Below are 18,342 nucleotides of genomic sequence, written 5' to 3' on the forward strand. Positions count from 1 at the left end.
TAAAAAAATAACTAAAATTCAAACCTACACAGACGATAGTTCTCATCTTCATAGCCAACTATGGATACCTTTACATTACCATAGAGTAAAATGTTAAGAAAATAAAAAAATAACTAAAATAAACTGTTAATAAAAAAATTATAAAAATAATCGGCAATCTGACTGGAGATTTGATTCCCAAAGCCTTTGGTAGTCTGCATGCTGCTCCAACCGTAGTGTGGTTGGCCCAATAACAGTTGTTTACAAGTTGGTAATTTCACATTTCCAAACAAAATTATACTTCCTTTGAGCTTCACCGTTTATTTTTTTCCAGTAAAAATATATTTTTAAATTTCCTGCCATTATAAATATTGTAACATCCTTGCCAATATTCCCAGATTAACCCACACCTAATCTCCTTCCTGTATTTTACCCATTCCCAACCTTCACTTACAAAATTGATTTCACCCAACATTCACCAGCCTTATCTAGTAAAATATAATCTGATACTAAGGGTGGAATTCAAGTAACCATGAACTAGGTCATGTGACTTTTTTTACGAGGGTAAACCTGCTACCACAAGTTTTTGATATTCAATTAGAAACCCTTGTGAAGTGAAAGTGGGCTTCAATGGGAAAAATCACAGCTTGTAGTTCGCACCTCCAAACTAGGGAAAAACTGGAAAAAAAAAGTATTTTGGATAGATTCAATTGTCTGAATGTTCCATAATGTGTGATCCTGAGTTACAATTAGAAATGTGCAATTTAACATGATTCACAAAATAAGGCAAAACAGAATAGAATCACGCATTTGTCATGTGTTAGTTCTGCAGTGTGTGAGCTATATGAAGTACATGAAAGAGTGGGCAAATCATCCTGAACCCCCAAAAAGTGGCAAATAAGATAGCAGGACAGTGCAGAAGGGGGTCGGTTGCCATAAGCAAAGTACTAGAGGATGTGCAGAAGGTGGTTAGTGGCCATAAGCAAAGTAATGGAGGATGTTAAAAGGCGTTTTTATAACTTTTATTATGAAAAATAACATCCAGCAATTGTATTTCAGCACATAAAAGGGTTTAGACTACTTTGGGTTACACTCAAATGTATAAATTGTGATTTTTTTTTTCAATGTTTACATACAAGGTTGTAAAAAACCCATAAAATAAGAACTTTTTTACTAGTTGTCACCTAGTCAGATGCGAAGTAAAAGCAGCTATTTCTCCCATTGAGACATGTGTTGACTTAATGCAAATTTTCTGACTGAATAGCAAAAATTTGCAGCTGTGGGTTTTACACGTGTTAAAAAAAAAAAAAGTTACACAGCTTAGTTCATGGTCGTTATGTAAACAGTGAACATTCGACATTCAGAATGTCGACTGCAGTGAAATATTGACATGGCCAGAATGTCGACAATGTGCCATAAGTCTATCCCTAACGCTAATGTCAACATTTTCACAATGGTGCCGTTCTGTCCATGTCGAAATTTTCCAGATGTTGACATGTGCGATGCCAACATTTTAACCATGATTGTGAATGCCATCTAGAAGACTGCGTACCGATACTTTCTGGTGATCACCAGACAACCACCACTAAAGGGCCAAATCAATTGAAAGAAGGGACTCTTCTTTCAAATGAGCATGCTCTGACTTTGTTGAAGCCAGGATGGGAGAGATATTATCCAGGGAGAGCGCAGAGCCCTGGAACGGCATCCTTAAGCCAGAATCGCCGCTGTAGTGTTGGCTAGAACGTCCTTTGGATGCTCCATACATGCACACTGCAGCTGTTAAAGCCCCCCAGGACTGTAATTCCCGATTCTGCTGGCCCCACCCCCTCCACAAGACAACATGCGCTCAGGTGGTGTGGCTGGCACATGGAGCAGAAAAGCCCTGTTACAGCTTTAACTGGCCATAATTATTTCTGCAGTTCAGGAGTGTTCTCTGGTGATCACATATGGTCATTATACAATAACTTGTAACATTCTTTAATAAGTTTTCTACCCTATTTGAGTCAATGCAATGCTTAGTAAGGTCCCCCACTCCTTCATAGCAGCAAATGAGTTAAATAGTAAAATATGGCCAATAACGATATGTCATTTGTCTAGTGTTGTATCCTGCCTGTATGCTGCTCAGAGTCCTGTTCCCGGCTGTTAGAATCCCAAAGCCAGCATTCCGAAAGGGTTAACATACCGACACTTGTTGGTCGGTATGCTAACCCTTCCCCTCTCCCTACCCTAACACCCCTCTTTGGTGCCTAACCCTAACCTCCCCCCCTAGTGCCTGAACCTAACCTCCCCCTCCCTGATGCCTAACCCTCCCCCTTAGTGCCTAAACCTAATCCTCCTCCTAGTACCTAACCCTGCACCTTATACCTAACCTCCCGATACTTACCTTCAGTATCCTGGCGGATGGGATGACAGCGCCAGGCTTCTGACCAGCGTCGGGATTTTGTCGCCGATAATAGGAGTGGCGGCATCCAGACTGCCGGGATGCCGAACGCATGCCACTCCAGGATAGCACATTAAATGGATCTGCAGGTTTCTGGTCAACCTAATATACTGTAATATGCAATCCAATATTGACCGTTTTAGTTAACAGTGGAACCCTTTAATTTAGTTGTTCTTTCGTTAATATCCTCTTTGCTGCCCTGCAAAAAGGTTCCACCCATATAAAAATCACTTGCACAACATAGAGCTCAAAAGTATGTAGCCTCACTCAATAAACCATGAGTAACAGCACCAATTGGCTTTCTATAGAAGCAGGACCTACCTCTTTTCTGTGTAGAGTTGAATCTTCTGCACTGTGATATCAGAGTCTAGCACCCCAAGAAGAACCCCAATTTGCCGCATAAACATCCCCTTTTGTCTTTCAGTCAGCTGGCTGACATTCACATCCAGAATCATCTCCACCAGGTTATTTTTCATAGGGTCTGAGAACAGAAAAAAATAGGAATAGTGTCCACTAAGAGTAATGTACCATAAGTAGAATAATACAAATATGTATTACACTCCAGATACACACATTAGATGGCATTATACGACCTGACATTAAAAGATGTGAAAGGCAAAGCAAGAATGGTGATAACAGTTTCCTTCTTGCTGTTTTTTTTAGGTGACATGGATTTGACACTAAATCCACAAGATGAAGCTGGTGACAAATACTGGCAGACATCTGTCAATATCAGATGCAGCAGAACGTCTGACTGTAGACGCCTGAGCAAGCTCTGGGTAACTCTTCAGAGCAGTATATGGGATGTACACAAGGCTTTGGAGTTTTATTTGTAGAAATTCTTCATTATATGTTATTAAAATGCTTTGTAAAAATTGCAGTGTAAATATTAAAGTATTACAAAAACATTACTACTGCTAATGGGACAACTAACCGATATAATACATATCCTAAAAACAATATGATATTGGTGGTATTCTTTAATCCTCTGAAGATATAAGGCAATCTACCTCACTACTTTATTATAACGACATTATAAATAACTGAGGAGCTTTATAACTAACAGCAGCCTCTAATTACCATAATAACCTACAAGAAGGAGTGTGTTACTGATTATAATACCAAGTTTTGTAATAAACACCAAATAGTGACCATCAGAAGTTCAAATATAAATTTGTATTCAGGCAGAGAGAATGTATGTAGGTACATTATATGCTAACACATTGCCTTTGGGATGGGAAATAATGTAATGTGGAGAGGAAATCATAGTGTAGTGACTTCCAGACTTCATTTTTAGGAGCTTCTAAACATAGAATAGACATTCCTTATTATTACATCCAGATATTTAATTTAAACATTAGTGTTGAGATCAATAAATATACATATTACATTTGTTTCATTTAATGGAAAACCCCAAGTATCATCCAGGGTCAGCTTTTGCTTACAGCTCAGGATCTGTATGAGGGCATGATCATATAGGAATACAATGAAAATGTTCGGTTAAATCCGGATTTTACCTTCTACTTCACATATAAATAATAACTAAATAAATAAATAAAAAACACATATTACACACAGATAGAGTTGCAGCAAGCAAATGGAAGAAAAGTCATGAGCTAATGGGTCACAGAATAAGCCATTAGCATAATAGACCTAGGTGTGGATAGCACTACAAGAAGTTGCTAACATCTGCAGAAGACATATCTAATCTCCAAAATATGCTGAAGATACCCAGACCTATGGTGTTAAAGGCCTTGTAAACACCAACACCAAGGCTTGCAAACCTCTATTATCATACAGTCTATTCAGCAATGATTTTTTGACATAAAAAATGCGTAAACTATAATTTTTGCATTTTTTATGTAAATCCACTATTCAGCAATGGATTAATAGAGAAGATAATGGAATTATCTTCTCCACTAATTCCCATCTCAGAGTACTGCACTGTAGGGATCAGACATTGATCTCTACAGTGCTTTAACGCTTTTTGCCTTTCAGCAAAGCAAAAAGCGCTAAATTACTCGATAAATCTTTACTTTATAGAACGTCATCTCAGAATATCAGTTATATTATGAAAATACATTAAATTACCTTAAAACTGCAGGGACAGAGGGAAATTTTCCCCTAAGTCCCTACAGGATCGTGTAACTGTGACCAGTCTCCGTCCCTGATTTGCGGTAACCGCCGGCAGGTAAGTCACTCTAGAGCATGTTAAACCTGCCAAAATTGATTGACATGTGTACACAGGCTTTATATTAGCCTGTATACATTTATATTTATGTGCTATTATATTTAACATTTATATATACATTTTAAATATAAAAGCACATAAATATACATGTATATAGTTAGACTAATATAAAGCCTGTGTACACATGTCAATCAATTTGGACAGGCTGTATTTGAACTTACCCCTCCGCTGTCACATCAAAGCAAGGACTGAGCATACACAGAAGCAGAAACAGAAGGGATTGTTTTCAGAAACTGAAAACAATGCCTTCTGTAACATCGCAAGGACAGCGTGTTACCGCAACCGCTGTCCCAGCAAAAAATATTGCTGAATAGGGGGTTATAGATTTCAATAATTTAAATAAAATTGTGACAATGTTGCCCGAAAATATTCTGGGCAACATCGTCACTGCTGCTGAACAGACCCCAAAGACTGGGTTTTGGCAAACTGTACTCCATTTAACTTAATACATGTAGATTCATCTGCAAGAAAGGTATTTTATTAGGATATAGAATTGAAGACAATCTGTCCAGAACCATGACAGAAGGCATATAGGGCAGCATGAGACACAGAGGAAGAAAGGTTTTCTCATTGGCAATCACATCAATCTAGAAGCATAAGTGGTATTAGAGTTCATTCTAGCACCTTGCATCTGTAACAACCCGTGCAGTGCAAGGGTTGTGTGTGCAGGGTGCTAGAATAAAGACTATAAATGATTATGTAAGTATTTAGCATATTGTTTATACCGTAAGATTGTCTGGGCTAAATCATCAAGGTTTGAAACCTTATGACAGAAATGCACATTTCCAACTACAAAAAAAAACACTTAACGGACCTGGTTTCACCTCTACAGTAGCCCTGTCGCTGTCACTTTCGCCTTTGGCATCAGTCACCTTCAAGTGAAAGGTATAGGTTCCTTCAACGAGGTTAGAGAGGAACAGGACTGCATGATGGTCAGAGTTATTCAATACCTCCTGTAAAGAAAGAACCACCGTGAACTTTAATGATTGCCACCTCATCCGAAAATCAAACATCTTGTCATCTTTTCCAACGTCCGCACAGTAATCCTCCTTCAGGCTTCACCTGACATATTCAGAAAACCAATAAAACAGTGGTGAAACAGCGTGACCAAACACATCTACGTGTGATTTACAAACTGTACTTTAACACCTTACAAATAAATCCTACTGTTTAGAGTTGAAGCAGAAACCTATGTATAGCAGTGTATATCTGGTCAAACGCTTTGAATACACTGACAAAAGTATGCAACCACATTTTATATGTAATTACTTGTAATAAAGATGTGTGTATCATGATCTACAGAATTCTAAAACAAAGCTTTGTCAGTTTTTCAATCTGACAATCCTGAAATAGACATTCTTTTGTCTTCTACATTTATTTTTACATTTGTGTGTGAATTTACATAAAACAAAAAGGTACAATGACTCTGTACATATAGATAAATGAGTAGCTTGAGGAAGTAACTTGTTAATCCCAGATCTACAATATGCAAGCTAAATGACACAATCGACCACTCTTTTCTTCACTTCATAAGCAAAAAGCTTCAAAGACCAATCGGATATTAAAGTTTGTATATATCTAGGCTTGCCATATCATCCCTTTCATTCGGGACGCACGTGAATTACAACAGATTCTGTGTCTGATTAAAACCAGGTGAAATGGAGACGTCAGACAGCCACAGAATCTCTGTAATTCATATGTGTCCCGAATTAAAGGGATGATACGGCAAGCCTATATATCAGTACCTGATAAGAAGAGCATCACTGAACTATTGACTACATTATTCTAATAAATATCAAAAAAAGCTCCTTACACCATGGACCATGCTTACCCCTGCTGCTGGGCTGCGCTCATCGCGCTCCCACTGGTAGCTGACAATTGCTTTATCATCCAAGGATTTTGTGCCATCCAGTTCTGCTGTGTTGGTTGGTAGAGTAATGACAACATTTCCTGCAATCTTTGCAATAGGTGGCTTATTGATTTCTGTGTCAGGGAGTAAAAAAAAGAGACATTGAGTGGAGGCTGAAACACACAACTGCCCTGTCAGCAATTCTTCATGGTCTCTATATTAATAATTTATTAAATATTGTGTATATAGCCTTGATTATATTACGCTGTGCTGTACAGAGAATATGCAATCATTTACATTAGTACTTGGAGCTTACAGTCTAAGTACCCTACCAAACCTATACAAGCATACATATCCATACGTGATCCATTTTGTCAGAAGCCAATTAACCTACCAAAATGTTTTTGGACTGTGGGAGGAAACTGGAGTGTTTGGGGAAAAAAAAGCACTCAAACAAGGGAACAACATACAAACTCCACACCAATAGGGCCCTGGTTGGAATTAAATAATTGCACCAGTGCTATGAGACGCCAATGCTAACCACTATGGGAAGGCAGTACCCGGGACAGGGCGTGCAAGAGAAGCGTAACCCAAGACTGCATGGCCACTGCCCGATAGTACTGGGGGCCCACAAAATGTATTGCCATCCCTGTCTGTACCTACAATCAATCTTTTAATGCTTATAAATAAACATTACTGTATGAACAAGAAATCTTAATTTCCCAATAAGGCAGATGATAGTACATCCCCCAGTGACAAATTATTCTGTCATCACATATTCATGTAATGTAATACTAGCTTTATTTGAAGCCATAAATTAACCTCTAACAGCAGGAAAAAATATGCAAATGCATGCTTGGAACCTCTGCAGTTTTGATTGTTTACAGCAGGGATGGGGAACCTCAGGCCCGGGGGCCGTATAAGGGCCGCGGAATCATTTGGTATGGCCCTCGGAGCTTTTTTCTGCTAGCCTCATCTGGCACCCTGCAGCCAGAATCTATGCAGCAGTGCCACCTGGAGCATCCTTAGGATGCTTCAGATGGTCACACCGCTACCCTTACAGCTCCCCTGGTGCATCCTCAGGATGCTACGAGCATTGCTGTAATCCCCAAAGATTGTGAATCCGCCCCCATGTGACATCTCATGGAGGGGGTGTGGCCTGCACAGGGCCCGCGAATAATGTTATGTATATCAAAATGGCCCTCGGCAGAAAAAAGGTTCCCCAGCCCTGGTTTACAGCATGGGAAAATAAACTGTTTTATTTTGTTTACCTTCCAGTTCATTTAATCTCATTCACTCTATCTCAGGACGTGTATAATAATATTTTAGGCACTATAAAGCATCAACACAATGTTTAATTGTATTTAATTATAAAGCATGCTTTCCATCAAACTTAAATTATTTAATAATTGTTAACATGCTAACAGAAACCAAGTTAATCCAATATCTAATTTGTTGAGCACTCACCTTCCTTCACAATTACGCTGACTGTCATCTGATCCTGCAAGTTTCGCTCATCCTTAACTGTCAGCGTGAACTCGTACTTCCCAACCTGCAGGCCAGTAACTGTTGCAATGCTACTATTGGCATTCTCAATTTTAACTCCATCTGGACCCCTAAATTAACATAGTTCAGTAATTATTAGTGGTATTTACACAATCGTTGCAAAGTTTCAGATCACAATATAGAAAAATTGCATGGAATATTATTATTACATTTTATATATAAGGCGCCACAAGTGGTCCGCAGCTCTGTACATATGGCAGCGGTTGGACAGTACAGGGTACACAAAACATTACAATACAGTAACCAAAAATAAACAGAGCACAAGTAGCAATTAGCAAAGCAAATCTCAGTAAACAATACAGCTGTGAAGGCTGACATTGAAATGCTAGAGAAGAGGGCTGTGAGAACAGTAGGGAGGAGGACCCTGCTTCTAGGAGCTTACAATTTAGGGGAGAGGGGAGACACGACAGATGACATGAGCATGTGGATGGAGACCTGAGGGCAAGAAGTAGGTGAGGTAAAGGTGGTTGAGGCAGGAGGGTGGGTTCTGTGACCTGGTTATGTGGTGGAAGCGTGTGCTTTGGTGAACAGGTGGGTTTTCAGTCCAAAAATCTTTTTTTTGTTGTGGTGGTGGGGGGGGGGGGGGGGGGATGGGAGGAATACTTTGGGATCCAAGTTATACAGGGTGGGGGGTTATAATTTGGGTGATTTGTTTGGCAGATTTTTTTTTTTTTTACATTTTCATTTATTTGTCCCTTTATGTGGTCATTTTATAATGGTTCTGTGATGGCGAGATACTTATGTCAACTATTAATTATTTTGGTCTGTGTCACTTAAGCCGCAAGTTTGTTTCAGCTTCATGCCACGTGGACCCAAATGGCGCCTTTGGGTACTCGTTAGTTCTTCCGTATATGTTATGGGGCTTTTGTTTTATATCCTTGCTATAAATATCATGCTATTCATTGTATTTCCATATCCTCTGATCTGTCTTCACATTGCTTTATGCCACTTTTCATGTCTGCCATAATTATTTCATGCTTTATTCTGTTATCTCTGTCTGGGGGTAAGTCTTTAAAATTTTCAATAAAAAATTCTGCAATTTAAAAAGAAGGTGGATTATAGCGTGAGATGCAGTAACCAGGGTAGAGGAGAGGCAACGGTCATTGGCTGACTGGAGAGGGTGTGAGGGACTATGTAAGAAAATGAGCAGTGGAGTTAGAGAGGGCCTTGTTTCTGAAGGTGAGGAGTTTGAAGAGGATTCTGTAGGGCAATGGGAGCCAGTGCAGGATTTGGCAGAGGGGAGTGGCGGAAGTGGAACGGTGGGAGAGGAAGATAAGTCTAGCTGCAGCATTGAGAACAGTTTGGAGGGGATTGAGATGGCAACGTGGGCCGTCAGTGAGAAGGGAAGAGACAACTTTTTCCTTCCTATTTTATTTTTGTAAGATTTCCCTAACAGCAGTAAAAACTAAATATTTTTTCTTATGCATCAGGATAAAGAAAGAATGGTACGGTATTATTTGATGCTGTCACAGGGGAATGTCGTCATCTAACATTCCTTTGTTTGGAAACTAGTTTGTCCTATAGTCTGCTATCATCTCCATTTTCTCATAACATAACTAGAATGCACTTAAGAGACATTCTGAAAAGTATGTTCTGATAACACAACACTTCTTTAAACTTGAAACCTATTAAATAATTCCCATACATGCAGCAAAATCTTGATTGTTTGTGAGATATACATATAGTGCCTGATGCAGAGTTGGTTGGAGGTAGGCTTATCCTAAACTGTGTGCACGGAACAAATCTGTGTATTCGCCCAAACAAACTCAAGTTGTACCTACAGTACATTAACAGTCGTCATCACTGTGCACCTACGCTATACTAGGTGCATAACATCTACAGACAGCCATAGTTACGCTCACATCCAGGTCTGCATAGGCCGCAGTTCTGCTGACACAGCCTCTCTGAACACAGCTTAAGTGAGAATGCCTCGTTACAGCACAGTTGTGCATCTCCTCCGTAAGTGTAGATGCGATTGTAAAGAGTACAACTCTATCACCCATACTTGTGTGCATTCTCTGAGCATGCACAGTGCAAAAACACGCAAGTTACGCTCAACAAACAGCGGTGCGGTCTACTCAGCATTAGCCCTACAGTCTATGGTGTTTGTGATACATGGTTTCTGCCGTAGTTCGTACTCTGTAGTGACATACATATGGTGATGTTATGGAAACTGTGCAGAAACACACATATGAGGTTTATATGGAGACAATGAACTAGGAATTGAGTATGATGCATATAGTTTGCGATATTGAGTAGTTTGTCTTTATGCGCAAAGATACACACCGTGTTTTTTCCCAGAGATAAGAGGCAATCTTCTGATCATCGGTGCTCCGGCTACCATCCAAAATCGTGCTATCTACTGGAAGGGTAAGCTCTTTGTCTGGTCCAGCATCAGCCTGCGGAGGCTTATTGTTTTCTAAAAACATAGGAAATGATGTTGACAACAATCCAATAAAAATAAATCCATACCCCCTTTCAAACTAGACGAGTCTTACCAGGCTGTACGATTACAGTCACCTCGCTGGTAGACTGTTGTCCTGCAGAGTCTGTTACTGTGAGCTGAAATGTGTAGTCTCCTTCTTGAAGTGCTGACAGCTGAAGAGTGGACGTTCTGACTCCCTGCAAGGAGCACATTTGTTTATCTTATGTAGTTCGTTATTTGCACTCTTGGTTTTGTAAAGAAAATTGTACTGATCAGAACACCTTTATCTTTAACCATGAAGACAATAGTTGACATGTCTTCTTTCCATTAATGGCTCATATTTTGTGCTTCATAGCACAAGCAAGTTTCACAAGGGGGATATGTGTCATTAGTCACACCAAACAATTAACTGTACAATGAAAGTGGAAAGTGTAAAAAGTCACAGCACTGCATGACGCTACCGAAAGTCAGCAGATGCACAGCATGTGCTCAACGCAGATGTGTCCTCATACATCTAGCCGAAATATGCCACGCAGCGCGACTTGCCTGGCATTAGTGCCAGGCCCCTTTGTTATTAATTTGATATGTAACACTATATCTGGATGCACCTTTGTCTGTATATGAAGCACAACAGAACTTCGAATAAAAAAATCTGCAGCCGCTACATTATAGCACTTCGTATACATATGCAGAGACTCAGTCGCACACAGATATATAAGTGTCGCATATTAAATTAATCAGCACTATCTGGTGATGAGTCCTAGCCGCATCACGTTGCATCTGAAACGCATTTTTGTCAAAAAAAGATGCAAAAAAGGCGCCTGGCGCTAGCAGTGTCTCACGAGACCTGGCGCACCAAGAGGTGCTTTTAAGCACGACTGCAGCAAAGATGTGTAAGGATACATCCTAGTTATTTAATATGTGTTAGGAAAAACAGCTGTCAAATGAAATGTAGGTGTCATTATAATGTAAGATAAACTTTCTTACCCAATAATCAAAAGTTATCTATGTACTTATGATTCTCCTTGTGAAGCAAATTACATTTAGTTACTTTCAAATATCTTAAACCAAATGTTATAAAGTTAATGAATTTTTTGGCACATTTATCTATGTATGTTTCAAAATGTCTTCATACAGTTAACAAACATGCAACTTAGGTTTTTAAATTGAGTTTAATTTGGAAACTTTTGCAAATTGAAAACACAACAAACAATAAATGCTATCCCTTCCACCACCCGGTAAACTCATACAATAGAAAATAAAAGCAGTAAGACACAGAGTATAAGCAATAACATTTAAAGAAAACAAAACGATACACAATAATAATCAAGTGCAAAAGTAAATATATCAAGATTATCCACCAACTGCATATGTGAGAATCAGTCTCAATCACAAATAAATCATCATACTCATTGCCGTTTCCATCTCTCTAGGTGCCAACCCATCAGCAGACCGAACCCTCACCCTTCTAGCAACACAATAGATAGTAGCGGTCCAAGAACCCCATATGTGGTCATATTTATGTACACAACTACGCTTAGTATAGAAATCTTTCATGTCCCGCCACTTCATTTATCAAACAACACCACTCAGCAAATGTAAAATGCCCTAGAGGCCAAGCAAACGCTAGCCAGTTTCAATGCATTAACTGTATAATGACACCCCCCAAAATGTTTGGACAGCAGAACAATCCCAGAGGACATGCCAAAAGGAACACTGTGGAGTAGAACACTTAGGAAACCTATAAGAGACGCCAGACACAGATCAACTCAGAATCAAGGGGGCAAGATAAACCTTATGTAGTAAAAACAAACTGTGGTGCATCCAACAGCGCCGCTGCACCTGCTGCTAGTGTCCCCCAGGCCCCAAAGTATTTAAGTGTAGTGCAGACCGCAGTGAGAGCGGTCCGCACTACACAGTAACAAACACACCGCCGCCAGCTATTTCCGCCACTAGCTTCAGGGCTGTCTAAGTAAATAAATATAGAGCTTTCACTTACAGCCACTTACTTCAAATGTAAAATAACCTACACAGATTTCATATCACTATGCTAGGTGAAACTAGCACATTAAATTTTTAGGCAAATAATCAGATTTTCACAAACTATAAAAGTTACAAAATGCAGAATCATGACAATGTATATTTATTCATTTTTCCCTACATGATGGGCTTCAAAAATCTATAACCATATAATAAGAGTTATGGTAGACTTACCTTTGTTAATTCTTTTTCTTCGAGGTCCATGGGGTCCACAGGGATCACCTTAGAGAAATGTGGTTGGAGTGATCCAGGCACCAAACAGTTAAGCTTTCAGCTCCCAGGATGTCTCGGGTCCTCCTCCACATATACCCCGCTCCTGGCCACAGGCGTTCAATTTTGTAAACAAGCCCAAGGTAGGAGAAGGAAAGAGGAGAAGGAAGAACATTGTACACCAGAAACACTCTCACAGAAGATGAAGGAATCCGTGACTGAGAGAAAAAATACCCAATGAAGCCAGGTGAGTCCGGGTGGGTGCCCTGGGGACCCTATGGACCTCGAAGAAAAAGAGTTAACAAAGGAAAGTCTACCATAACTCTTAAGGTGCCCACACACATAGCAATATTTTACACGATCTGGCCGATTCCGAAGCATTGGAACGACAGATCATGTAAAATATGGCCAAATCAAGAGTAAATCGTGAGTCCCCACTCACGATGCGCGTCCCCGCTGGTCGCAGACCCGCATCGTCAGATCTGCCGTGCAGTAGGCCAGATCTGACAATCTAGGACGCAATGCACTGTAAAAAGTCTGGATGCAGGAGAGATCGTATGAAGATTGGACACCAAATCGTGTGCAGAGCTGCCGGGGAGAGTTTCAAGGGAAATCGTACACATCAGCTGATCGTGAGCACATCGCTATGTGTGTGGGCACCTTTATTTTCTCCTTCTGGGTCTATAGGGGGTCCACAGGTATATCATGGGGATGTCCTAAAGCAGTTCCCGTAAGAATGGGGTCGCTCCTGAGCAGAAAGGAGAATCCGCTGCCCAAAGGAATCATCCTGAGAGGCAAAGGTGTCAAAGGCATGGAACCCGAGAAAGGTGTGGACAGAAGACCACGCGGCTGCCTTGCACAATTGTTCAGCAGAGGAACCACGTTGAAACGTCTACGATGGTCCCACAGACTGAGTTGAATGTGCTGTCACCGTGTTTGGAATAGGGAGATCAGCCTGAGAGATAGTCATATGCAACCATCGAGCCAGAGTTTGTTTGTTAGCTGGCCAGCCTCTTTTGTGAAAACCATACAACACAAAAAGAGCGTCTGATTTTCTAAAAGAGAGTTTGTACGATCCACATAGATACGGAGAGCACAAACCACATCCAGGGAGGCTTCACCGGCAGAAAGGACTGAAAACGGGACACCATCTTAGGAAGGTAACCTGCCAGTGTACGGAGGACAACTCTATCCTGACGAAAAATCAAAAAGGGGGAGCGACAGGAGAGCACTACCAAAGCAGAGGAGATAGCGAGGATAAAACGTGTCTTCGCTGTCAACCACTTAAAATCTACTGAGTCCAGAGGTTCAAATTGGTGTGCCTGTAGCCCCTTGAGAACCAAAGACAAATCCCATGGTGCCACCGGAGGGACAAAAAGGTGGCTGAAGTCGGAGAACATCCTGAAAAAAAAGTTCTAACATCCGGCATAGAAGCGATCCATCACTGGAACCAAACTGACAGCGCAGAAACCTGTACTCTCAGGGTGGGCAGGCGGAGACCGAGGTCTAACCCAGCCAGGAGAAAAGCAAGTACCCAGGAAACCCTTAAAACCTTAGGGTCGTCATACTTTCTGTGGGAACACCATTGACCAAAGGAGTGCCAAACTCTGTAATAGATGTAGGCAGAGGAAGGCTTTCGTGCCCTAAGCATCATCTGAATCACAGAGCTGGAGAAACCTTTGGCTCTTAAGATGGAAGACTCAAGAGCCACGCCGTCAAATACAGACGAGGTAGGTCCAGATGCAAACAGGGACCCTGCGCTAACAGATCCAGCCATAGAGGAAGAGGAAACGGAGTGTCTATGGATAGACTTCGTAGGTCGGTGAACCAATGGCGCCTGGGCCAACCTGGAGCTACCAGAATAACTGTGCCGCCTTTCTGCTTGAATTTCCCGAGGACCCTTGGGAGGAGGGAAATCAGAGGAAAGAGGTACGCCAGCTTGAAGTCCCACCTGACTGAAAGCGCGTCCACGAAGGTGGTCTCTGGTCCTGGACCGTAGCTGGGGACCTTGTAGTTGTGACGTGAAGCCATGAGGTCTACGTCTGGTAGGCCCCATCTGTTCACCAGGAATTGAAAGACTCCCGGGTGGAGAGCCCACTCTCCAGCGTGTATGTCCTGATGACTTAGGAATTCCGCTTCCCAGTTGACGACTTCCGGGATGAATATTGCTGAGATAGCCGGAAGATGACATTCTGCCCAGATCAGAATGTTCGCTACTTCCCTCATGGCTGCCGGACTTCGTGTGCCTCCCTGATGATTGAGGTAGGCTACTGTGGTCGAGTTGAGGGACTGGATCTGGACTGGCCTGCTTTGGAGGAAGTCCTGTGCCAGAATGAGCGCTTTGTATACTGCACAGAGCTCCAGGCTATTTATGGGCAGATGACTTTCCTGATTTGTCCATCTTCCCTGAAAGGTATGATGACCTGTCACCATCCCCCTTCCGTGAAGACTGGCGTCCGTGGTGAGGAGCACCCAATTGGAATCCAGAATGGGCTAACCTTGTCCAGATGAGCCTTTTGTAGCCACCACGAGAGACAGAATCGAACCTCTGGAGTGAGAAGGATCCCCTGGAACCGTATTAGATGATACTGCCCGTTCCACCGGGAGAGAATCAATTGTTGCAGAGGCCTGGAGTGGAACTGAGCATATTCCACCATGTCGAAGGTGGATACCATTAGCCTCAGGACCTGCATCGCTGAGAGAATGGATACCCTTCGCTTGCGGAGCCATTTGCACACTCGCAACAATAGGGCCGAAATCTTGTTCCCTGGCAGAAACACTCTTTGTCTGAGAATCCAGGAGTGCCCCCAGATGTACCGTCCGCTATATTGGTGAAATGGAGGACTTCTTCCAATTGATGATCCAGCCGTGCGTCTTTAGGCAGGCAATGGTCAGTTGGAGATGGTGGTGTAAAACAGCTGGAGACTACGCCAATATCAAGTATGGCAGTATTCTGACTCCAACACCTGAGGTGGGCCGTCCATAACTGCCATTATTTTGGTGAAGGCCCGAGGAGCAGTTGACAGACCAAAGGGCAGTGCCTGAAATTCTTAATGTTGCTGTAGGACAGCAAACCGTAGAAATTGTTGGTGGGAAGGTGTAATAGGCACATACAGATACGCATCCTGAATGTCCAGGGAAGCCATAAAATCCCCCGGTTCCATTGCCAGAACAATTGACCGAAGAGTCTCCATACAGAACTTGTGTTCACGGATAAACTTGTTGAGGGTTTTCAGATTTAGAATAAAGCGATGAGACCCATTTGGTTTTGGAATCAAAAATAGATTGAAATAATAACCCCTTCCTTGTTGAACCACAGGAACTAGGATTATCATCCCTGCATGCAACAGGGAGTGGGATCCTTAAGGGAAGATGCGGATGACACAGCGCTCCTGACTAAATGCGTCACATGAGTATCCACAGTAGGAGGAACTTCCCAATTAGTACATTCGGTAGGTGGGAGAGGATACAAAGATGCTAATCTTTTTGGAACATGGAACAGTTTATCAGGAGTACTCCATGCTTCCCCCATGAGTTCACTGAGCTGCTCAGACTTAGGAAACTAAGCTTTTACCACCTTCTTGTGTTTAAACACCGGAACCTTAGGTCTAGGAGCTGGCTCGTTATCCTCTATATTTAGGATTGATTTTACCACCCTCACTAAGGGAGGGACATCCACTGTAGAAGGATGGTCCTTCTCTCTTGAGATTGATCCTGGAGAAGAACCCAGCGCATCATCTGACTCCCCGGATGATGCGTCAGAATCTACAAGCTGGGTGGACTGACAAGATGATACCGTCTGCTTAGGCGCTTTAATGGCTACCGGTCTGTTTGCCTGCAACATTTGCTGAAATGCCACAGCTGACTGAGCCGTAGTCTGACTTCAGTGGGCATAAACAGGGGATGTATAGTGGGGGCAAACATAGCAGGCTGGAACTGCATTGGGTACCCCATTATGGGAGGCAGCCTGGGAGCAGCCAAACGGTCTACTAGCTGCGTCATAACTAGAGACAAGGAGGACAGCCAGTGTGTCTCCTGTACAGGGGCTGGTAGACTGGACTGGTGACGTGGTTCTTTATAACAAATAGCACACCAACCATCCTGTATAAGCCCGCCAAACAGCTTTTACATTAAACCAGCACCGGGGCCTCAGCCTCCCGTTTACCCTTACACATAATAATTAAGTGTAACTGTGACTGCCTTCACAAGTATCAATAAATGTGAAGTACAATAGAAAGAAATAAAATAATCCCCACACACCTGTAGCACAGGGTTGAGGAGAATTAGCAGTGATAGTTATAACTGACAGTACAGAAAATAAAGGCAGTAACAACACAGCAGAGCTAGCATAAGTCAAATACAATGCATACAATATAATTGCAATGGGCTCTAAATCAAGTGCTCAAAACTGAAGGTTTGGTAGGATTTGAGCACTGTACCTGGCCTATGAGGAGAGGTAAATAGGGAGACTAGACCCAAAACCTCCTGAGACCAGCAGCTTCAGCAGAGCACTGACAAGTGGTTGCTGGGCGTCTAATATACAGAGGATGGAAGGAGGAGCAACCCAGATGCGGGAAATGCTAGGATGGATCGCCGTCTAGGCTGGGGGTGGGGCTGCCGGGGAGAGCCTACCTCCCCTATGCTGCATTAAAGCCCAGGTGCGCTGGTATCCTGTAGCAACCGCTACTACCTTGCCCGGCGCTAGACAAATATGCCTCGGTGGTCTTAGTAGGGGAGCGGAGACACTGGTCGCTGTAGTGCAGCGACCTCTGGCTGGTCCCCACCGCCGGAGGTATGGACTGCCACATGCAATTTCCTGCGAGTGCCTTACCTGCATCTCCGTGTTCCCGGCTGCAATCCTGGGTCCCAGCATCACCGATAGCTGAGCTCTGCTGGTGCCCGCCGAAATCACCAGTCCAGCTACTGGTAAGGCGGCACCGGTGGAGGTAGATGGAGCAGCAGCATTGGCGTCCATTAGGACGTCATGTGCTGCTTGCTCTGGAGAAAAAAAAAAATAGCTTGGGACTGCTAAGCAGTCCCCCTGTTAGAAGGTGCAACTGATCCTGCCACACCAAACAAAAAACTGAATGCCTGTGGCCAGGGGTGGGGTATATGTGGAGGAGGACCTGAGGCATCCTGGGAGCTGAAAGCTTAACTGTTTGGTGCCTGGATCACTCCATCCACATTTTCCCATGGTGATCCCTGTGGACCCTCTATGGACCCTGAAGAAGAAATATGTGTTATTATTTCACAGCAGTGGAGTCTTGGGTTTGATTCACACTAAAGCCTTACATGTGTGGAGTTTGCATGTTCTTCCAATTTTTGCATGGGTTACCTTTAGGCTTTCTGGTTTCCTCCCACAAACCAAAAACATACTGGTAGGGTAACTGGCTTGTGACAGTGTGTGTACATGTGATAGGGGAGACAGAGTATAAGCTCCACTGGGCAGGGACTGATGTGAATGACCAAATATTCTCTGTAAAGCCCTGCAGTATATGTGTGCACTATGTAAATAACTGGTAATAAAAATTAAATAATAATAATAAACAAGAGACTGTGCTATGACTGCAGTATAACATAGA

At 42.4% G+C, this 18,342-nt stretch overlaps 1 protein-coding gene across 2 annotated transcripts in view; it reads right to left on the bottom strand.

Moving 5' to 3' along the window:
- KIAA0319L (KIAA0319 like) overlaps positions 1-18,342 on the bottom strand; it is a 141,439-nt gene that overhangs the window by 29,101 nt on the left and 93,996 nt on the right. For both annotated transcript variants that reach the window (XM_088460609.1, XM_088460610.1), the window contains exons 12-17: positions 10,584-10,707; positions 10,372-10,504; positions 7,987-8,135; positions 6,502-6,653; positions 5,485-5,623; positions 2,741-2,900 (exon numbers count right to left, since the gene is read on the bottom strand). In XM_088460609.1, coding sequence (XP_088316735.1) covers positions 2,741-2,900; positions 5,485-5,623; positions 6,502-6,653; positions 7,987-8,135; positions 10,372-10,504; positions 10,584-10,707 — 857 coding nt within the window. The remainder of the gene's footprint in view (positions 1-2,740; positions 2,901-5,484; positions 5,624-6,501; positions 6,654-7,986; positions 8,136-10,371; positions 10,505-10,583; positions 10,708-18,342) is intronic.

The sequence above is a fragment of the Taudactylus pleione genome, unplaced genomic scaffold (genome assembly GCF_031769625.1).
Source record: "Taudactylus pleione unplaced genomic scaffold, aTauple2 ptg000007l, whole genome shotgun sequence".
In the NCBI taxonomy this organism is placed as follows: domain Eukaryota; kingdom Metazoa; phylum Chordata; class Amphibia; order Anura; family Myobatrachidae; genus Taudactylus; species Taudactylus pleione.